Below are 24,438 nucleotides of genomic sequence, written 5' to 3'. Positions count from 1 at the left end.
TTGGCAGCTTAAAAGCAGCAGACTCTCTCTTGACTCTCACAACCCTGAAGCTGAAGTACGTGTTTATTGTTAAGCATGTAATTTACATACTCAGCTCTGATTTGGAAGTTATTCTCTCATATTACCGCCATGCTGGTGCACGATGAAGTAGTTAACTTGTCTAGCAATACGTTTCCATGTATTATTTTTCTTATTCTGGATCATGACAATCAGCTTTTCCACCACTTTGTTTAAAATACTTTTATGCTGTTGAGTTGAGTTCAAATTAAAAATCAGTCCCTCATAATTAGTCCTATACAACATACATATTTCATTGCCTACATTTAGTCATTAATATTTGCCTTGAAATTTTTTGAAAATTGTGCTTTCCAAGTATTTACTTTGCCCCCTCTCTCTCTTTTCTCCTGTGGAACGTATTATAGAAATACGCCTTTATTCAAGGATTTCAAAGATTGCAAACACAACCTTGTGTTCAACATCCAAAACCTGAAGAATATCCAAATATTTTAGTACAAGATCAAAAAAACAAACAAACTGAGTGGTCAAAAGTAAAAGCTGAAAGGCAAAGAAAATACATTTTATTGGAGCTTATGTACAGTATTCACACTCTAATCCTACAATACATAAAGATGTTTAGAGCACACGTTCAGCATGTAAACAACTGTGAATTTTCCAGGGACTGAAATGTGTTTACCACACATTCTTCAGTTATTTGCATATTCATGAGGACCTAATGACCAAAGTGAGGCAGTTGCCAAGTGCCGCCTCCACCTACATGCTATGAAAATGAGTCCAGCTCTACCATATGTGCACACTTGTTAGGAGAGCTCACAGATGTAGCTGCTTTTATCAGGTGCTTAAGATCCACTTCTGCATCAATCTGCGGCTCAAACACCAGCAAAACAAACCGCAGTGAAAATCTGAATATGATATAACAACAGAACACTCGGTATCACTTTTCCCACTTGTCACTCGTCAGTCTCATCTTCATGTTGTCATGTATAATTCTATCAATCGTTAATTAGCTATTATCAGCAATTGACTAAATTATGAAGTGACAGATTTCTATTTAAATGAATTCAAAGTGTAAAAAACATGTTAATGCTTGTTTATTATGAAGTGTATTTAATTGCAGAAACACTTTGTGTGATAAAAATAAAATTAGCTTTATTACTGGTAAAACTAATACTAGTTACTGCATAAAATGTACAATAGTAGGTTAATAATGTGATGGTGATATAAACAGCTTTTACTACTAATTCTATTGCATTTTTGATGAAATGTTACTTTCCAGCTTTTATCATCACATGATAAACAGATTTCATTCTGTGTTATCATATTATGCTGTTTAGACATGCATTACTTGTAAAATTAAATATTTTAACAGTTTGTCACATTCACATACACCCTGAAATGACTCCATTATTTGATCCATTATACCAAATGAAATATAAAAAGTGTCTGGATCAGTGGACTCAGACAGTAACCTGCTTTCTCTCAGTCTGTTTGGCTTGTGAAGGACTCTAAAGCGTGTGTCTGATTTTTCATTTCCATGCTCTCACAAAATTAGATGTCGCTGGGAACTTGGTGACATAATGACTACTTACGGAGCTATTTGGCGAGCTGCTATGGCTGGCATTAATTGCTAAATTGCGTGCACTAGCCGGCCACAACAGCCCATCAAGCAAGTTGCTAAGTAAGCTAGCTAGTTCAGTCGCTAATCAACAGCTGTTTATTCAAATGACACATCTGTACAATGTCTTCCAGGTTCAATATTGACTGAAAACCATGTCTCACCTCTTTTGCAGAGCAGTTTACACTCTCAGAGCAGGATTATTTTAAAAAATGGATGGAGAGGTATCACACAGCTAATATGATAGCTCCCTTATTTTAGATTGTCTAGTCTCACACACACACACACACACACATCATTTGTCCTGATGGTCTTGATGACTGCTGATGACTTCCTGTTTGGTTAAATGGGTAGCACTCAACCTCTCTTCTTCTTTTCCCCCCCCTATGGAACATAATACTGCCTCAATGAGATGCTTCAGATAGACCCTGATCCTCCTCTCTCTGTGTGTGTGTGTGTGTGTGTGTGTGCGTGTGTCAGATATCTGATTAGCAGAGGCATCCTCTTTAATGATGGCAGGCGCAGACGATAAATAAGTGACTGAGTACCGAGCGGCAAATCAAATCAACCCGACCAATCACACAGGCCCTCGGTTCGTCCGCGACAAAATGGCAGCTCACCTCTGACAGAAGGCTTTTAATCAGCCGGCCTATAGGCTGTGATGCATGGAGACGTATATAGAGGGAGTGAAAACGGTCGGGAGGAGAAATCAGTTGTTTTTGAAAAAATGGAGCAGAAAATTGTGTCTAGTTTCCTGCTCTTTATTTGAATTTAGTCTCTCCAAAACATAAAGGCTGGAAACAAAGAGCTGTTCATTGCGGGTTGATTTTCAGTCTTTTCTCTTTGAGATAACATTATCTGTCAAATTACACACATGTTCAAATTAGAAACGGTTACGGTTTCGAGTTACACAACTTCTGACTGAATTAACGGTTCAGCTCTATCAAAACAGAAAGATGAAGAGAGAAACTGGGTCATGTTCCTATAATGTTTGTGGGCTCAATCAATAAAACATGATTTTTTGATTAGAAACAAATGCAGGCCAGTCCTGATTTATGGGGAAAATGGTGTCAAAATGAACAAATTACAGAGATGGTCTATATTTGCCTGTGGTGTATCTTATATCTGTTCTTATTTTGGATATTTTTATTCCTACAGTTCACATTACACACATGATTTCTATTGATTTTATAGACTTTAGATCAGATGCTCGACATTTACAAAACATTTGTTATAATAAAATTAAACATACAAATTGTAAAGCTTTCAAAACTTGCTATTTAGTTAAAATGTTGAGTATGAAACATCATATTTGTCTTACAGTCCATCATTTCCTGTGTTTGTAATAAACCGCTGATGGGAACCTGAATAACCTCTGGACTGATGCTGTAACTCAAACCCCTTTACAAATATTTAAACCTGGAACATTCTGGTAAAAGTCATGTCATGATGGTGAACTCGAGAGAGAACGAGGACGGAGGTGCAAGGTCAGTGTGACACAACCAATCAAAATCTGTTCCGGAAGAACGACCAATGCCAACACCTCCCTCTGCCTTACAACCAGCCCTCGACTCCCAGCTGACGTCAGGACGCCGCCGGGGAAACACTCACCGGGTCAAGTGAGGGTGGATGTGGATATGTTGTATGTATGTGTGTGTGTTTCATGGGTTTCCACCTTTTCTAAGGACTGATTTAAGTTTTAGACCTGCTAGCTGTGAACGTTTTTGCAAGGTGAGGACTCTCTGACCTGTCCGTGAGACTATTTTCACCTTTTCTACCAACACAGAATGTTAAACACTCTGTATGAATGTTTTTTTCCAGTGTTTCTTATTTCTCTGTTGAGATAAACCAACAAAAACGTTCAAATTCTGGCCATGATGGCACCACAGACAACCTCTTTTCTATGATGCATTAGAAACTACTGCAGTCTGCCCTGAGAGCCATTTATTTCTTAGTTTTTTTGTATCTTACAAAAAGATCAAAGTCAAAATCAACTCTCGACATCTGACAGTTGAGGCACTTCACCTTAAACCTACATTAACTGACTTGCAGGAATAAGTAGTGAACACAACACAATATGTTGAACTTCTCAGCAGTGACGGAGCAACATTATCATTCATTTGGAGTCGTGTGTCTGTCCACCTGGTGAATGTAAGTCCAATATTCACTCTCTTTTAGCTCTGTTTTTGCTCTCTACCAACTCCTGAGGGAAATATCTGGATCTTTAGCTGCTAAATGCTCCACTATGTTCACCAGCTCGTCTACAGCTAACTGTGTCTGTTTGCCATTTGGTGCTGAGCAGGTAGTGTACAGTGGGCTTTTTGGGGCTTATTCTCTGAAAATGATACTATGAGGACGCTGAGAGTGAACCAGAACAGTAAAGTTGCAGCCGAACAGCTAAACAATGAGCTGAAACTCACTATAAAGCTTTGTGAAGTAAACTGGAGCTGCAGAGTCTCAGTCCAACAAGTCTTCATATATAAATGACAAAAAAAGCTTGTTTTGTCAGTTCTTTCCACAGCGAACCACAGGAGTCATATTAGCATTTTCTAATTTGCCTTTAATTTAACTTTCGTCTCAGTTTGGTTGAGGTAAATGTTAAATGAAACCGATATTGACTGATACAGAAGCATGGTCTCTGGTGTTGAAGGTTTATAATCCAAACATTCACCCCAGCCTCCTCAAAAACTTTTGAGAAGTTTCCCAACGTCACACTACTTCCTCCTTTTCCTCCTTTGCTAGTAACAGCGGACAGTAATTGTTGGAGGAGGAGAGGTTGCTTCTCAGGAAAACAGACACACGGGTCGTTATAAGCGTTTGAACTAACGATCAATGCTGTAGTATTTCTACTGAGGACAGTCCAAGTCAAAAAGAAAGAAGTAGTGTTGGTGTATCTGTACTTTAGCCAACCAGCAGCACAATCCACAGGCAGCATGGTTTCTCTCCAGGTTATAAACATCTTTACATCTTGTCTGCTTTGCCGTTTAGTAAAAGGTCTACGTGGTTTTGTGTGCGGGGCGAATGTTAATCAGAAAGGTCGGCTCTATGACAGAGACATCAAGAGACAAAGAAAAATAAGAAGTGAGAGAGGGATACATGTGTCAGAGAGTCAAGAGACTTCAGTCCAGCAGAGGTCCGGGTAGCCCAGGGGGTCCCTGGGAATTAAAGAAGAACCTGACATCCAGACCATGTGACATGAGTCCATGTATCAGTGTGTGTGTGTCTGTGTTTCACAGCCATGAACAATAGCATCACGTCTGGTGTTAAAACAGGCTGCCAGAGTTTCACACATACACAGCTAAAGGGTCAGACCAGTAAGATGTTGTGAGTGAGCAGGATTTACTCCCACAATAATCTCTCATATATATTCAAAATACTGCAAGATTAAAGGCTAAATGTATTATTAGGTAAATGTTTGGTATTGGGATCGCTGATATGATTGATTTACAAGTTACCTTTTGTCATTTACTGCGTATTTTAACTCTACAGTATGTGTACTTTGTGGTTTTTACTTATTTACGAGTCATTTTAAGGACATTTTCTATGAAATTGCCCTTGAACTTCATAAGCAAATGACCTCTGTCTGGCTTTTTGTTTTTATTTTGTTTGTTCATTTATATTTTTTGCTTTCTGTTTGTGGGTGAGGTAGGTAAGATGCTTTGTTTATTGGTCGAGGCAAAAGTTCGACCTGATGGTAACACTAAATGAAAGGTCAAGGGGTCACCAAAATCATTAGAAATCATCCTCTGAGGAATACTGGATGACTATTGGACGTTTCCTGACAATCTGGCCGGTAGCTGTCGAGATCTGTTGCTCTTGAGCGTCTGTGCTCTGTCTCTTCCTCTCTCTGTGTCTCTCAGCGTGTTTGTACGTTTGCTCTTGTGTGTATGTGGCTGTTATTTTGTGTGCACCTGCATGTGTGTGTGTAGGTCTATTAGATCAAATATATCAAGCCCGGGTCATTACCAATTCTCAGGACAATTTCTCATCCTCGCCCCGTCCTGGTGTCGGAAACCGCCAAGGTCACAGGACCCGGACGCCGAGTTGCTTCTCGTGTTACACACAGGCACGTCTGACATGGCGGCGAGATAGGCCTCATCGTGGTAATTATCATATCACCTTTCAACCAGCAGATATATGGAGCTCTAATAATGTAGCATCAATGGGAAATGCATATGAGGTGAGCGATCGATGGACAAATGACCCTTAACGAGGTGTAGGACACACTGCAACGAACGCCAACATTTATACACACCGACCGTGATAACACGAGCTGATTGAGATTAAGTTACTGAATGACGTTTTTAATCTACATCATGTGGTGACCTTTAACACGTCATAGCTCGAGTTTCAAATGTAGAGATCAGGAGAAGATATAAAAGTGCTAACATTTCACCAAATTCGGTTGGATTGGATAGTTTTTGAAGGTTTGCATACAAGCTAGTCCTTTAGCAGCACCGGGCCCCAAACATAAGACCCTCCAAACATGATCAGCAGCTAGAACACTTTGAACTGATGTTAACCTTTGTTTTTATGTGAAGAGAACAAAGATGCCAAACCTTGAAATACAATTACCTTGCAATCACTCAGTGTTATACCTCTCAGCTGCGTTTAAAAGACAAGGCTGGTGATTTTCCATATTTTTCTTATTGTCAGCAAATCTTATGTGCAGAGCCAAACCGACAATGAACTGATCCCACTTACAAGTGTTGTGTGTGTATTCAAAGCCTGATATATCTTACTCCTCTGGTCCATAAACCTCCATTGTTGTAAAAAAAAACTATTAAAAACATGTCAATGAGACACATCGCTGCACTGGTTGACATGTTCATTCATCATGAAGAGTTTGGTCACGTTAGTTTGCTTAAAATAGCTCCAAAGACTAATAACAGCGATCACATTTTGAGTCTCGGTAGAGTAGTTCTGTGTCTGGGAACAGGGTTCAGTTTACAGAGCTTCACTTGCTTTTTACAACTCACAACCTCTTGACTTTGTTCTGAAGTTCTTTGAGAAATTTACAATGTGGTACAAAGTCAAGAGGATGTGATATGTAGCACAACAAGCCAACAACAGAGGTCTACAGCACAGAGGGATAAGATATATCAGGCTCTGTATACACACACAATACTTAATACTTAGTAAGTAGAATCAGATAACTGTTGGTTTGGCTCTGCATGTGAGATTTGTTGACAGTCAGAAAAATATAGCAAATCTCCAGCCATATCCTTTAAGTTCAATCAGCTTAAAGTTTGACCTTGTTAAAAAAAAAAAAAAAGAGAAATATGGTTTCATGGACCAAAAAACACCTCTTGATCATTAGTTTCTTTCTCACTTTAGGTTAACAGCCAGGGTTTTGTTTTGTGTTTAACTGAAACACAGTTCACAAATAGTTTTTGCCGGCCTTGTGGTTTTATTTTTCAAATCTCTTGGTGAAATACATTCATGCTACACTTTGCCTTGTGGGCGCAGCTGAGGCCATTGGTTATACTGTTGCACTGGGTGACATGTTCCTTCATTACAATGAATATCGAATGTAATTTATTACATATGGAACAGCAGCCCCGAGGATATTTTGTAACTGCCCAACATGGAGCTACTCTCCATTCCCAAGTTTGACAATGCAGTCGTGTTGAGACAGAATGAACACTAGCTATGTTTAGTATGATGAAGATACATGTCATCCAGTGCAGCAGTATGACTATTTTATGTAGATTTATGGAGTTAAATGTGTTGCCGGCATCAGGTTTACCAGGATGATTATACTCGTCAGTATTGTTGGTTTTAAAGATTCCATAAAATCGATTGAGCTTTCTGAAAGACTACCTCTAATTACCTCTTGGGAAAAAGGTGCATCTGACAACATGCTGCAGTAGTTTGCAAAATCAAAAAAGCTCAATCAGTAAACCCATCACAAATTCTTAAATAATCCCACCCTTCAAGGCACAAGTGCCTTTCGGTGCACGTTGGACGACACCAATCCATATCACCCTCAAGTCTCCGTATGGAATTTGTTGATAAAAAATATAAAGATAAAACAATGTGAGCCTTAATCTTTTAAATGTGAGGGATCATTTTATGTCTCTTTCCATTAACTTCTACCTGAATGCTTTGTAACTGAAAACAAGGTAAAACAATCCCTGAGCGGCTACTGTAGTCCGTCCCATTTATCACTCTCCCATCCATCCCTCCATCCATCAGTCTGTCCATCCGTCCTCTGCTTAGTGTCTTTATCCTTCTCCAGACCTTCTGTTCTTCTCCTTCAATCTGTCAATTAGGCAGTCTCCATTTTCTCAACACTGGACGTTTTTGACCGTACGGTAGTCTCAATATTAGTTAAGCAGCCCGCCTGTCTTCACTCTCCTCTAATTTTTCCATTCTGTCACTTCTGGACTCCATCCATCAGCACACACCCTGCACCTTGCATGACACTCATCTTAAAATATCATCACTAAAAGTCTACTTCAATTTAATGGATCATAAGGCCGGAGCGTGAATATTTAGTGTGTGTGGCTGCCGCCTGGAGATTTAATCCAGAGCTGCATAATTGATGGAGAGACATTGGAAAACTAACAGATCATTAAATGTGATAGCAGATTTGCCGAACAATTTTCCAAATAGTTTATGCTCAATGTCCTGTCAGGGATATATATGCTTTGCAGAGACGCAGCTGGTGAGGGTGATGATGATGGTGACGATGATGCAAACTGTACTTTACCATTTTCATCCAAACACTTAAACTGACTTACCCAGCTAGGTAATTTAATATAATGGCTCTAAACAACATGTCACACCCATATCCTGTGTAGCATACCCCACCAAAAGATGGTTTGACACTTGATCTGATGATTTTAGGTTTAATGACAATCCCAAAACCAACGTAAGAGCTGGGTACAAAACAAAAAATATATTTGCAACCTTACCGTAGCTTAACACTAGCTCGCATTTAGTCAATTAATTAAACAAACAGTAATAAAATTTTACGTAAATTACTTTAAGATATGAACCAAGCGTTAATATTACAATATTACACCAAATACTAACCTTGTGCCTCATCGGGGGGTGGTAAAACATTGCATTTTTCCCTCTTAATCCTTTCATCTTACTGTTTATCTTTACTGTTGCGTGCAGCAGGAGCTGGGCGAGTACCAGAGTGCCGCCTTTCACAATAAAAGCCCTTCTAATCAAAACAGGGAATAAGGCACTATAAACTTGAAACAGGTAAAATATGTAATAAAGGCGACAGAAATGATGTTCAACAGGGCTATCTCTTCTTTAGAGCTAAAACATAAATTGGGTTATTTACATCCTGTATATAAAGATGGATGTAGCGATGTAGCGAGGTGTGACATCACCTGTTGGTTTGCATTGGAGCCAGTTTGAAGCCCAGAGTTGCAGTTTATGGTTGACACCATCTTTATCGTTTGGAGCCGCGACCTTCCAAATGTTGGGTGTTGCCTTTAACACTCTGGAAACACGCTCCACTACCTCAGAGAGCTCAGACTTTATTTTTTTAAACTTTGAGCTGTAGCAACAGTTAGCGCTCTGTCTCTTTATGTGTGTGTCTGTTAGCACGTTTAGCAGAACAGCAGCAACAGTGAGCGCTCAGGGGATTTATATCAGTTTATATGTTGTAACGTCATCATGCAGAAACCTACATCAGGTCACGTGGGAAAAAGTTTTTTGAAAGATTTGGGAAAATGGCATTTTGATGCTGAAACATACGTACCTCAACCAAAATTTTTGGATCTTAATACATATGGAACACTACTGGGAAGCTACAGAATGATATAAAACCCTCAAAAAAACAAAAAAAAATGGACTTGCCCTTTAAAATAGAGAGCATTCGCCCAATGTGAAGAGCAAAAGTGAATTTGCAGAAGTTATTGAGGAAAAACTGAACACAGTGAACCTTCTTAGTCTTTAAAGGCATCAAATTCTTCTCAATCTGAATCAGTCAAACAACTTTTCTCTGATTAAAACCCTTCCAGCTGAATTCATCATCTGCTACAATAACATCACCATCATATCACAAATCAGCTGCAGAGTTCTCTTTCTGTGGGAACATCATCACTGCCACTCGTTTCATAATCACATTGTTTCTGTTTTGTTTATGTATCATTTGATTAATTCATATTTATTGTATTATGTGCACTCACATTTTTTTACATAGCCCACAGTCCATGTTCTGACTTTTTGCACCTTGGCCTCAGTGAAGAACAATTTCATTCAACAGTATATTTTTATACGGATGAATGAGCCAGAATTTGAACTTGAAGTTCTGTTGCTACTAATAATTACAGCAAGGAGACATCGGTAAGAGTCTTTTTGGAAACTTGTCTTCTGTCAAAACAATTCATTCAGCACTGACTCATAGTTTCACTGTGTTTACTTATCTGACTGTAATTCTCTCTGGGTTTTCATATCTGTTGCCACTAGCACTGAAACAATTAGTTGATCTAGTCAATCAACAGAAAATGAATCAATGAAGTCGTTTATCAAACAAAAATGACAAACATTCTCTGGTTCCAGTTTCTCATATGTGAAGATTTGCGTCGTTTGTTGTTATAAATTGAGTCTTTTTCTGTTTTTTTTGTTCTGTTAGAAAGAAAATTGTAGCTTCAGTGTAACATTTTATAAATAGATTCATCTATAATATATGAAAAAAACAGATTAATCAATGACGGAAATAGTCACTGTTAAGTTGTTGTTGTTTTCTGCTGCCTTTATCATCCATCCATCCTCACAAACATACTCCACGTGTTCTTCCCTTCGCCCGGACCTCTTACCTGGATCTTGATTGGCCAGCTGAAGTTGGACACGTAGACGTAGAAGGTGATGTTGTGATGAAGTCTGAAGTTGAACTTTTCGCAGGAGAAACTGTCTCGGTGCTCCTTGATGTTGGTTCTCGCTATGATCGGCATCTCTTCGCCTGAGATGGTGCCGGCTGTGAGAGACAGACAGACAGCTATAATAAAAATACTGATTTTTATTCTACACGTTTCACATATTATGGAAAGCAAACGTGCGTGAATATCTGCAGACCAACACGCAGTTTGCCTCTTGCAGTGTTACTTGTTTTAAATTAAAAATGGTGACAAATCCATTAACAAGTCAACATGAAGTCCAGTCATTTCCTACATAATGTCTTTTGAGATGGTCACTGCTGTATGTCAGATTTGTGCTGTGTCTCAAATCGCATACTTCTGTACTTACACTGTGTGTTCACACTGAGAAGTATGGAAAAATGCAGTTCACTGTGAGTACCCGGATGGTGAACTCAAAACAGTCAAAAAGTTAAGTGTGGAACTATGGACACTTCTCGCCCTCAATGGTCGCCATCAGAAGGGGAGGGACCACTTTTCAAACTGGAAATGGCGGCCGGGTCCGTTGTAACTACGGTGAACATCGCCACATTATACAAATGTAAGTTATACATGTGTTTTTAGCACTAAGCACCACTATACTGTTGTCAGATATAAGCCATCAGTATGTTTTTTGGGTTAATTTAGCAGTCTGTAATGATTTGGCAGCACGAATGCTAACACTAGCTAATGCTAATTTGTGATCGTCATTTCCGGTAAGTGCACAACGGCTGTGTTTTATTTGAGACAACACTACCCTGTAGAAATTCGAGCACTACGCCAGTAAGTACATAGTGTACACAGTGTACTACATTAAAGTGTACTAACAGAAGTGTGTGATTTGAGACACAGCTTTGGTGATCAAGGTCCTGTCTTGACTTGGCTGAGAGACACATTGATCACTGAAGCCTAATCAGGTTCACAGTGATCTGGCAGGAGGGGCGGGATGAGAACTCCAGCAACACTCCTAGTATGAAGAACAACTTTATTAGTCGACTGACACGTTTCGGCTTGTGGCCTTCTTCAGGGTCATCATAAAACACCTTACAAACAACATTTAAATAAAGTAAGTTCAGTATGAAAAAAGGTTAAAAAAAATATAAAAGACAACCAATCATATACATCCAGACACATATCAGCCAATGGGGCATCTACAAAGATGGATTGGATATATGGTCATGTGGCTTCAGGCCAATTGTTGTCCAAGAAGGGACATGGGTGACACCATATTTGGTCCATTAACTAGAAAGGTGCAACTAGGGGGTGGTACTTGGGTTTTTGTTAGTCCAAAAATGTGCCTATTAGATATGGCATACATTAGAAACACTTTGATTAGGATAATACCAATAATAATAGTAATAGTAAAGATAAAAAGCTTTATAAAATGCTGTGTATAGAGAGAGCAGGACGGGCCAGACACAAACTTCTGGGATCAGGAATTTCAACAACCATGGTGTCATAAAGCATGTTGTACATGTTAGCCGACTAGGCGATAAAGCAAATGCTCGTCTTTCTAGGATCACAACCTTTATGAGGCTTCATGTAGACACCTCCAATATAAACACACAAGACACACTGTTCTGCTCGACATGCTGCTCACACTACACTCTCTGTGTAGACACGGTATAACAGGTAACACCAGAGCAGCAAAAATATCTTCCCAGTTTAAAACACTGCAGCCATATGAAACCAGTGCAATGAGATTCAAACATAGTGACCCATCAAATGCTTGCAGAGTGAGCATCCTTTTTAAAGGTATTTTTACACAGAGAGTAGTAAGTGAGCAGGTTGAGGCAAAGCGGTCCAGATTTTTAAAATGTCAAGGCGTGTCTTTCATCTCAAGCAGCTAAATTAACATTCAGATGAAAAAGTATTTTCATGACACCTCGCAGTAATTCAGAGCCAGCTTGTAAATTTCTCTCAGCGCTGAAGTGGTCTGATTTCAGTATCCTTCAGAGCATTATAAGCAGTTCTCTGTTAATGGCCGAGTTTTTCAGACGTTCTGAATAAAATATTTCCACCTCCTGCTTTATCAGGGCCATTAAACACTCTGTAATAGTCTGCGCGCACACACACATACACACACACACACAGCTCAAAGTCCCTAACTGAAGAGGCTCCGGGCCCAAAGACACTGAGTGTGAAAGCAGTATGCTTTTATCTTAATTGAAATCAGGAGGGGAAATGTATAAAACGCCCTACTGCCAAAATTCAAAATAGCTGCTGATGTGTTTTGTCAAGAGGGGAAATCCCCGGGATGCGAGCATGAGTGGATCCGACCGCTTTACTTGAGGACACTTGGCCACCAGTGAAAGATACTGACTGTGGGATATCTTAACAGACAGACTGCTGAATGACAGAGCTCTAAAGAGAGACTAAACATAATTCCATTTATGGTTGCGAGGTCTGGGATCCACTCACCAACCAAGACTTTACAAAACGGCACAAACACCAAATTGAGACTCTTCTGCAAATCCGTTCTCCGTGTCCGACGGAAAACTCCAAATAATGCATGCAGAGCAGAATCAGGACGACGCCCAATAATTATAATAATTCAAAAGAGAGCATTGAAATTTTATATTCACCTAAAAGCAAGTACAAGCAGAGCCCCCAGACAGAAACCCCATTAGACTAAACTAAATTATAAGGAAACAAAAAGAAAAGTATTTGATATATTGGAAAGAATCAACTGGAAACCAGAGCAAACTGGAATGCTTTTTGGCCCTTAAAAGAGAATAATCAGTGGCAGATTACCTGACCACTGTGACCGATCCAAAACTAAGGAAATAGTTGACCTCGTACAGACTCAGTGAGCAAAACCTCGCCGTGGACGGAGGGGCCGCCACAGGCAGACCTGACTCCCCAGAGAGGAAACACAGGAGGAGGTGGAAACTGAGCTGCACTTTACAATCACCTGCCAGCCGTACCGAGACATCAGAGACATATACAACCCACAGATTACATTCCTCCAAAAAGACTTTGAAAACATGGCTAACAACAAAAAAACTTACATATCTGCTGGGTGACATACAGCAATGTTGTGACCAGTAAAGGGCATCTGATGGAATAAAACCACCATGAAGACTCTCTGTGCATAAACATACTGACTATACATATATACAGAACAGATAACTTTAAATACAATCATTGCACAAAATGTTGCAGTGTTTATATAGTTCTCACTTATTTGTATTTATATATATTTTAACTACATATCTACATTTTTTTTTCTATTTCTAACAGCAAAATCACAATTCTTCTGTTTATGTAATTTTTTTTTTTTTTTTTTTTGCAATGTAAACATCTGTTTCCCATGCCAATAAAGCCCCTTTGAATTGACAGAAATATCAGATAATGTCCTGGTGTGAAGAATAATGGTTTTCTTTTCTTAGAGGATTGCTTGTAACAGTGTTAGCTGCATTAAATGCTCCTTATTAACTTACACTAGACAGAATGTTTAATGTGTCTCAAATACAGCAAGTTAAATTTGACCATATATTGTTTGACTGCTCTCCTAATTAAGCTCTACCCGCAGGTGTTTGCAGAGTGATTAGACCTCTGCTCAGGTTGAAGGTGAGGGGAGCAATGCTAAACTCCATGTACTAATAAGAATGACAAAGGTATCGTTCTTTCCACACACTCAGGTGTAACAAAGCTACAGTAGCAGGAGAGTTAAGAGCAACATGTGTCAAAACATCTGTTGCTTTCTATGTAGACCTGCAGCACCTTGAAGACGCTTTAGGATAAAACTCTGCCTGATGTCCAAGTATCAACACAAAGTAAAAATAAAAAAAAAGGAGCAATTTGATCCAATTCGCTATATGGATCAGCATATCCACGCTATGTAACTTGACTGCTTGTTCTGTCTGTATGGTGTGTTCACTGTGTGCTAGGGCAATTCAATGACAGGTTGGTCAATTAATCAATTATCTGATAGACAATAATCTGCAACAATTTTGATAACTGATTATCTCATTTAGTTGACAGACATTTTTAAAGCAAAAATACTGAACATTACATAGTTCCGAAATCTCAGTTTTGAGGATTTGTTGCTTTTCTTTGCCTTAATTGATAATAAACTGAATAACTTTGGGTTTTCAGCCACTGGTCTGACAAAAAACACAACTTTAAGTCATCACCTTGGAATCCAGGAAACTGTGGTGAACATTTTTGGACTAAATTAATCATTTAATCAAGAAAACAATCAGCAGATTAATCAATAATGAAAATATCTAGTTGCAGCTCATCCTGAGAAGAGGTTCATATCAGACAAAATAAGTGAAATCAGCTGGTATATGTTGGTCATGCAAGGGCTTTAAATAGGTGGAGAAGATAAAATGTTTTTAAAGATAATCAGACGAAAGGGAATTTTTTTTAGAAATATATATATATATGTGAACTTGTTCTTTACCTGTTGAGCTTAAGGACCAAGTGATGTTGAGGTTGAAGTTGTTGGAGGCGTTGATGGACATGTCCAGGTTCTTGTTGGCCTGTAATCAAAACAAGAAAAACATGCAGGGTTTGGTTACTGGTTTGGTTACAGAGCAAAGCACAAAATAAAGTTTTGTTGACAGCGGATGAAACTTGTAGAGATGAAGTAGAGCACTGCTGGAGAGATAACGATAAGGGCCTGAGCTGCAATCAGATTACAAGATGCTTTTATATTAACAGCTGTGTTTTTTTTTTTTTTTTTTTTTGCAGTCTGTGTTGTTCTTCTCCAGAGTACAGACAGTAGTTTCACTTATTTGACTCCAGGTCTTCCAGGACCTTTTGCTCCTTTTTTTGGGTACATTTATGCACCACATTTACATAAATATAACACAAGAAACATTTTAACCTAAGCCAACTTGTGTCACCTTTGGCAAATCCGAATCTGTTGGCGTCTTTTAGTGTCTTTAAATTTTTCTGCAATGCTGCCAGGAATTCAACTTGTATCCCAACATGCCTTTAGGCACTATGGAGAAACAGTTGGTCGGATAAAATCCAAGAATTCAGATATCTACCACTGTCGAACTCCAGATAAATGTTCTACAGCTTATTTTACTACTATCACTATATATCTGTGCTTTATAATGTCTCTCAGTTTTCACTTTCTACAATTGACTAAAAGCCAAAAATACCTTAAATCTAAACAAGAAACATGAGTCACATTTATTTAGTTCTTTATTTAAATACTTTTTGCACCCTAAACAAGTCAACATATCACTTCCCCAGCCTTGTGTGTCCATGTGTGTGTGTGTGTGTTACCTGTTCAGGTGTAGCCATGAAGTTGATAGCGGTGTAGTGGCGGTCGTCTTCCTGAAGCAAACTAAAGGTAAACTGGTAATCGATCAACAGGTTGTCTGGGTAACAGAGAGAAAGAGAAAGACAATAATATAATTATTCAATCTATAAGCAGGTGCATTACTGCTTTATTTGTTCAAAAAGCTTCAGTTAAGTGTTCTTTGGGACGTCTTGTTTCAAGGATAATGCTGGGGGGGGGGGGGGGGGTGTTGGTCTTAATTTTTAGTGTATTTGAAACACCTTTGATCTCTCGTCAAGAACGCCACTCCAAATAAAAGCTCCATTCCAGCTCATTCTTCTGACATCACCATCAAACTCAGACAGATTTATGAAAGTAAAAACATGGGTGAAGCTGACCGTGAGTCGATAATCATTTAGAAGAAGAATAAGGCTACAGCGTAGATGTGGTCAAAGATCTCAATCAGTGATAAAAATGCTCAAAGTGCGTGTGTACAAGCACACACACACACACGCATAAATGTTTTATAAATATGAAGGACGAGCGCTCACAATGCCGGTTTCTTAGGCAGACGAGACGATCAATAGAACAAGAGTGAGAGTCGAAATAATCATGTTCGGTCAGAGATATAATCATTTTTGAAAGCGGCTCCGATTGAGTGTCTGGAAGCAGCCTCTTTGTCAGAGAGACAATGACTGACGTATGGAGGGGATCACAGTGATTCAACATCTGGATGGACAGCAGGAGCCATGCTGGGTCACCTTGTCTGTCTGCCTTGACAGGGGGAGGAAGAAGGCAGGAGAACACAGAGGAAGAGGAGGAGAGAAAAGAGAGGAATGAGCAGAGAAAGCAGCTATGTGGCCATGAGAGGATAACAGAGGGGAGAGGATATTTTTTAAATTAATCAGCATGACTGCTGAGCGCTAACCCCTCGGGGTAATCCAGGTATGTGTGTGAAGTCTGCATCCAAGGGCAGCTCAGGTTAAAACACTCTCAGGCCAGTAACACTTATTCTTGTATTTTAAGCTCTCCTTTATTTTTCTGAGTTATTTTAGTATTCACTACCATAATTGGCAGTAGGGATGTGCAGAAGGCCCAGTATTTGTATTTGTATCTGTATTTTTTGAGGCAGCAAAATTATTTGTATTTGTATTCGAATAAAAGTGGAAAGAGGTTTATAAATCCTGGTTTTGTTTTTATTACGCTTTTAAATTTAAAATTAAAGTGTTACAATAAGTGTTCATGAAGTGTTCCCTTGGGAACACTTCATTTGTGTCAGTAGCTTAGCTTTATCTCTGGGGAACATCCCCAACTCCAGGAGTGATGTCCAAATTAGGAAATGTGCGTCATGCAGCAGGTGGATGTGACTCCCCTAGTTGAGACCTGCTGATAGATGTAACAGTGGAGCAGAGGAGAGAGACTGAGATAGTGATGTAACTGACCTGTGTGCTGGTATTTAACATGTTTTTTTTTTTTCTTCCCGAAAACAAATAATTTTTAAAATATTTGTATGAAACAACAAAAAACCCACTATTTGTGCTTTGCCGAATAACGTATTTGTATTCGGACACACCTCTAATTGATAGTCAGTTAAATTCCAGTTGGTTAACTGATGCAAGCTGTCAGATGATAAGGTTACATGAAAATGAAGGAAAAACCCAAAAAGTCCTGACTGTATGCATAGATTTTTATAGCGAAAACACATTGCAGATTGCAAATAAAAGCATTGAAAACAGTGATTCACATTAAAAGAATAGAAATAAAAATACAACATTAAGTTGTCTTGTATTGCTGCATAAAGGTGAACAACTGAACCATGTCTTATTTTCTTCTGTCATGTCGTAACAACGCAAATTGTGTCATGTTATGTTTGAAATTCAGCTAAAATCCAGCAAACTGTTGTTTGTGGATGTGCGGAAGGTTGATTTAAACGTGTTTTTTAGGGTATTACACAGGAGCAGCTACTTTTAAATCTATTTGAAGAAGGTGGGTGAAAATCACAGTCACAATACAGTAAGTGAGGCAAATTTAAACCTTTACAGATGTAAGTCAAATATAGTGCAGGTGAGAATTCTTTTCTGTATTCTGGGGCCATGAAGTGCTATCAGTTGCCTACTTTAATTAAAGATGAGTCAAATCCTTCTAGCTTTAAATCAAAGGTAAAACAATAGACAGTATCTTGAAATGTTTTTCATGTCTAGACTTTGATTCAATTTCTTATCACTGCATCACACAACTGTTTTCTCTTATGATGTGATGTTATGTGAGTCTATGTTGCCTTTTTGTCTTCAGTACATCCCTAAACATTATTATCAATTGTTTGTACTTGGGGTGTTGTAATAATTTCTTCACGTCAGATGATAAACACCTGTCCCCATCTTGCTGAATGGTTGAAAGTCTGTGAAAATACCAGGGACAACGAGTCTTATGTTGTGTTTTTAAATATATTGTCAATAAACCTAATGTCATATGACTTCACATGAGACCACGTTAATAACATCTTCACTAGATAGTAGGCAGACAATATAACAAATACCATTCTGGATCATCTGCCATCTTTGTTGTAGTTCCAACATCATTCCAGCCATCTATTGCTGTCCTTCAGGGTAATAATGAACAGAAAGAGTCTTCAGCTTTAAGGTGCTCAAGGGCAAGACATTAAAGGATGCAGTGTCCCCTGTGAATTAAATGTACATATTTTCTCTTTTAAGGAATCTCATGTGTGTGCAGTTTGTGCGTGCTCTTGTGGAAACAGCGTGACAGTCAGTAAATGTACCGTACACACTACACTACAGTTTGTCATACAAATAAATGCTACAGCTCCTCAAGTACAAAGCCAAGTACCCAAAGTTTTGTTTGCCAGCAGCTCAGTAAAGTTTGCTTCCTAAACACGACTTGAGGACTGAAGCAGGAACAGTAGGAACAAACTCCTTTTCTCTTCAGATACTGATTCCAAAAGTCTAACTAGAGTCTCTGCTAATGCAACGTACCTGTATTGTGTTTCTATTTCAATTTAAAATCTGTGTTGAACTGACTAGGATCGTATTTTTAATGTGTTAGGTACTTTTTAATCATAGGTGGAGACATTCATATACAAACATTCTTTTAGGGCTTCATCAAATTAATTATAGAAGAAGAAGGATTGTAGAAGGTTTACAAAATTGCTTTGTTACAAGTTTTTAATGGCAGTGGACCGATTACACCGGGCTGATAAACTTCCTTTAGCTCCACATCGGAGCTGCTTGGTAGTCAACAGCAGAAGACTGTTGCTGTGTCAGAAACTGCCTGAATGTTTCAGAGGAAGAACATCTAAGTGCTGTTACAGGTAATCTGTTGCCGTCTAACGCAGAGTGGCAGCAGTCAGCAGAGATACTGAAAGAGCTTTTCAACTTACCGAGCAGAAAAACTTTGTGTCACAAACAGTAGATAGAGAGAGAGAGAGAGAGAGAGAGAGAGAGAGAGAGACAGAGAGAGAGATGTTTAATATCACCTTCCTTTCAGCTGTACAATCCTGGGGCGTCACCAAGACGAAAGCAAATTATGTTTGACAAACACCCTTGTTTTGTTCAGCCTTCATGGCAAGTTAGCCCGAACAGCAGATATCATCAGATCAAAGACAATATTTTTTTCTTAACATCTCCCTTTTCCTCCCTCCCTCCCTCGCAGGCAGACATGCACTGCTGCTGCTGCTCAGTTGTTTATCCCATAAGGGTCGTCAGTACAACTTCAGAGTATTTGGAGGGTTTTTTTTATACTTTTAAAAGGGGATAGAGAGAGTGTGTGCATATTCGTGCGTGTGTACAATATGTTTGGCCTCTGAGTACATACAGTATATGTACACGTGCATGTGCGCATACATTTGCCTGCTTGTGCATCTGCTGTGTACGAATCTGCATAGTTAACCAAACAAATGAGAATACCGCACAAAAAAAAAACTTCCGACACAAGAAAACAAATTACACCGGTCCCTCCGTGTGTTTCCAATATGTTTGATTTCAAGGCTGTTAGGAACAAGAGCATCAGACAGGTTTAAAAGTTCATCTCAGCTAATTACAAATCCCATCTGAGAAATCTGACAGCAGTTTCACTTAGGGAGTCTCAATTACACACGTACATGTGCGAAATTCTCACTCCGGATGAATTGTATCAAGGTATCACTAAAGCTATTAACGATCCCCAGAAGAACTGAAATAGAAATAGTCTATGCCAATTTCTCAGGTTCACAGATGGGTGATCTTATTACCATATAATATGTAAGCTGATTCAGCCTATATGAAACAAAACACAGTGATGGGGAATGAGAAGGCAGAAGAGAAAGCCTTCACCCGGAACGTAATCTGATATTCCAGCAGTCTGCTTCGAATGGAAATCCAAAAACAAGCGTGAACTCACCTACAATGTCAGTTTGTCAGAATCTCTCGCTGAGGTTTCATTTAATGCTTGTTAACAACTCATTATTTCCCATTTGCAACACCTGCCTGGCAGAGCGCGGGCCAGACATTACAGCATCACCTCGCTGAGGAAAACAGGTTAGTAAACACAAGGACAACACGGATTCAATATCACACCAGACTGGAGGTCAAGGTAATCTGGAAGGTATGCCTGAGGCCGGGTGACCCCGAGTATATTACAGACTCACTGTTCCTTAACAATACAATGATCTGACGGATGGACAGTCACAAAGTTCAAAATCACCCAGCGTCCCAACTGCAGACCATTTAATTCTGAGCACACAGAATGCCAGAATAAAAACCAAAAATCAATATGTTTTTAAAAGGTGGTGTGGATGACTCTGTTGTAACAGAAGAAGCTTAATCATACACTGCAAATAATACTGATGAAAACACCTACAGACTGACTCCAAACTAAAGACAGATCACCGTCCAGTCAGAATGGTAAAAATGGTTCCCACAGCAATATAAGCTGATGGGCTCATGTCACACTAGTTAATTATACCACAATATCTCCACATATATCAGTCATATGTTAGTTGGCATAGATATATGTTGTCCATGGACGCTATCGTCCCACAATTCAACACATAATGGAGGAGCTTTTCAAGGCTGGAAAAAGAGATGAGAGAGCTCCAGTGAAGTCTCAAATTAAATATGTGAAGCAATAAATGAACCTTTCACTAAGCTTTTAACTTGGGAATAAGCTATTGTCCTTTGAAAATGTACACTTTTATACTTACAGCCAATATAATTGTTAGCAGTAATACCTGGGGAACATATAATACAGTAAAAAAGTAGAGATTGTAGAGTGTAATACAGTGCAAATCATCCATCAAATCAAGTTCTGTTTTTGTTGAAACTATGACTGGTGGAGGACATCTTTAAACTTCCTGTTGTCCTCGGGTCAATTTTGACCCGGTAGGACAACAGGTGTCATTATGAACTGTCATCAAAAAAATCAAAATGGTTTCAAAACAGAATCCTGACTAAGAAATTATGAATGATTTTAACTATAGTTGAGATCAGAGGAAAATATGTTGATGGATTATGGCAGACTGGTTTATGTAAAAGTTTAGTCAGGATACTGTTTTAAAACCATTTCAATTTTTTTGATGACAGCACATAATGACACCTGTTGTCCTCCTGGGTCGAAATTGACCGGAGGACAACGGGAAGGTTAAACACAACTAAAAATAATAGTCACTGTATAACATGTTGTTTCAGTGCCAGGTTCCTTGTATTGTGTCTATGATAAGGGAATATGATTGCTAAGGAAGATACATTCTGTGTTTTTTGGTGTAGTTTTGTATTGGACTTAAGTGTACTGACAGGTGTCGATATTATTTGTTTACCTCATTTACATATAAAGAAGAGCAAATACATTACAAACATCTTGTAAAATAATACAACACCACAACTACAGCCTCAATAAAAACGACCGCAGACTATCAACACCTCCCTAACACCGACTCAATAAAAAGATAACTTAAACTTCACAAAGGCAGGATATTTTACTACTCAATAAAACTTTATTTATCCCTGTTAGAACAATTGTACGCAGCAGCTCGTCACACAGACCAACAGATACACACACAGTTGACAAGAACGAATGAAAAAATAATGTTAATCACAAAGATAAAAACAATGAAAGGCTATAAATCTAAAAAGAAACTATATGTGGATATATAACTATAATAAATACACACTGCAGTACATTGCAGTGCTGTTGAACTGAACTGCATTACTGAAGATTAATGTTTGTATTTTCTGGTAAATCTGTGTAATTCTAATATCTAGTATGGACTTGGGTCACTGGGGTCAGTGAGAACATTTCTTCTATCTGCTCTGTGTATCCTCCCAAAATGCCATATAGTACATGGATCAAACTCTTATTGAAACTTACTCAAACTGATCTAAATTCAGTCGGAATATTTAATAGTCTGTCAAGGGTAACTATTGGATTGCAAAAAAGGGTTTTGGCCTGATAGGACCAATTAATCCAAGTTGGATAGGCGTCCAGACTGATTGCCTGTCAGGAAATATTGAGACATCCTGGACTGACACAAGATCACGTCCTAATGAACGGCCTCAGGCCAGGAACGATGCTGACTGCTGGTCACTGATGTGCAACTACCCCCGAGGTCTAAAATTGGCTGAAACATTGACTTACTTTTCTTTAGTTTCCTTTGATATCATTTTACCACTAAAAGAAGAAATCTTGTAGTTGAAATTGATATGACAAATCACCCCTCTTCATCCCTCTCCAGCAGTAGATTTAGATTTTTGTCATGACATCACTACGCAGTCTTATGGCATGTTATGCATCACTAATTGCCTGTTAATTGAGACTGTGAGGTTGTCAGTAAATATCGGAGCTACTTTTGTTCAGCTTGACTAATCTTTCCCAGAAGGCCTGAGGGCAGCAAGAGGCGCTGACTGTGGCCTGACTGGTGTTAGCTGGTAATTCAACTGACTGCTGGTCTTTTCAGTATAAGTGACAGGACACTTGGTGGCTGTTTTGGATGCAAAACTGACCCGTAAAAAAAAAAAAAAAATGAACCGTTCACAATACAAACCATGAGAAGGAAATGGAGCAGAAGCCATACAGTGCCAACTACAGGCTGAATGTATGTTGCACTTTATGTTGTGAAAGATATACTGGAAACATTTTATGTTTGTTTTAAACAGTAGGCATAGTGGCATTTTACCTTTAGAAAGAGTATCTGTGTATTTATATATTGCTATTTTATAATTAATGTGTGAATTGAAAATGTTATTTTTGCAAATAAGGCAAAACACAAAGAAACAGCTATACTGAAATCATTTTAGTTTGTTTTAAGTAGGCTAAGTAACACTTTTGCTTTTGAAAGAATATTTGTTGATTTCATATGTTATCTCTGAATGAAAGAAAATGTCACTTTTGCAAATAAGACAAAATATGTGCTAAACAAACCGAACTGAAACCAACACCGTGCCCCAAAAACCGCAATACAAACCAAACCATGGGCTTATTGAACCGTAGCACCCCTAGTGGCCGTCCCTAATTAGATGTCCCTTGTAGCTGATTGTGATGGAATATGACAAGTGGTTCATTAAAGTGTCGTCCTGGTGATCCCCGCTGATAAATACTAGCCTGACTGGGGGCAAACTCATTAAAAAGCAAAGTTGCTTTCCATCAATTGACTGGTAGTGCAATATGACAGTGTTAACTGGACCAAAGCATCGCTCTGTGCACTTCCTCCTCGAGTGAGATGAGAAACACTGCCGTCAGTAGCTGGACGCTCACATTTATCAGAGAAGAAAACATTTCATCAACATGTATTTCTGACTGCTGCTTCATCAAACGCTTGTTAACAATGTCAAGAACAAGTTTCTGCGTGTGACATGACTTCACTCTGTATTATTGTTCAATAACAATATGTTACAATGCATTACAACTGTCAAACGTGGTGCTTAAATCCTAAAAACTGGCCAAAACCAGCTAAGAGGTATTGTCTGTACTGTAGAGCCAAGCATGATAGCTTGTGCCTCTGTGCTGTAGAACTGTAGAGCCATACTGTTGCATTTGGGTGACATACTCGTTAATTGCAACGAACATGATGAATTTATTCCTTTGCACTATGTATACATGGAGCTCTGTTCCTGAGAATGCTCTGTGGCATCTGACCAATATAAAGCAACTCTCCAGAGAGTAAATAAGAATTTGAGGCGTGACAGAAAATGTATCTACCGTGTTCACTGTAATGAAGGACTTTGTCAGCAAATGCAATTGTGCACTATAGCACTTTCATGTGTTTTCATACAAGACCAAGGTTATATCAAGTTGTAATACCAAGAATGTCCTCACCATGAAAATGATGGTTATTTGTATAAACACTTCAAACAACCTGTTATGACATTTTCCTTGCAAGCAACCTCTTGTTGTCACATGAATATTGACTGTCCTTTCTCAGTAGCAAAGGAAGAAATAGCATGACATTGTCATAGTGATGCAAAACCACATAGGAAGGAGAATCATAATTGAAGAAAAGGGCTTGCTGCACACCAAAAAGCTCAAGTCTGGACCAATTTTCTTCTCAGGATGTATTAAAACAATATCTGAAGGTGTAAGACCTGCAGAGGATGTTTTTTTTAGTGAGCAACAAGCTCTTTCTTCATTTTTGAGTCTTTTGCATTGTCTGTGTTTAACCGGTACCCAACTGAATTATACTTCTGCACAGACAGAGAAGTTCTGACTTTCCTCTTAGG

General features: G+C 38.8%; 1 protein-coding gene across 3 annotated transcripts in view; it reads right to left on the bottom strand.

The window, feature by feature from the left end:
* The window catches only part of atrnl1a (attractin-like 1a), a 320,080-nt gene that overhangs the window by 145,241 nt on the left and 150,401 nt on the right, over positions 1 to 24,438 (bottom strand). For all 3 annotated transcript variants that reach the window (XM_042432657.1, XM_042432659.1, XM_042432658.1), the window contains 3 exons: positions 15,742 to 15,836; positions 14,906 to 14,984; positions 10,420 to 10,577 (listed from right to left, as the gene is read on the bottom strand). In XM_042432657.1, the coding sequence (XP_042288591.1) occupies positions 10,420 to 10,577; positions 14,906 to 14,984; positions 15,742 to 15,836 (332 nt within the window). The remainder of the gene's footprint in view (positions 1 to 10,419; positions 10,578 to 14,905; positions 14,985 to 15,741; positions 15,837 to 24,438) is intronic.

The sequence above is a fragment of the Thunnus maccoyii genome, chromosome 14 (genome assembly GCF_910596095.1).
Source record: "Thunnus maccoyii chromosome 14, fThuMac1.1, whole genome shotgun sequence".
Classification (NCBI taxonomy): Eukaryota; Metazoa; Chordata; class Actinopteri; order Scombriformes; family Scombridae; genus Thunnus; species Thunnus maccoyii.
The sequence above is the reverse complement of the archived record's forward strand: the minus strand, read 5'-3'. Positions and strand labels throughout refer to the sequence as shown.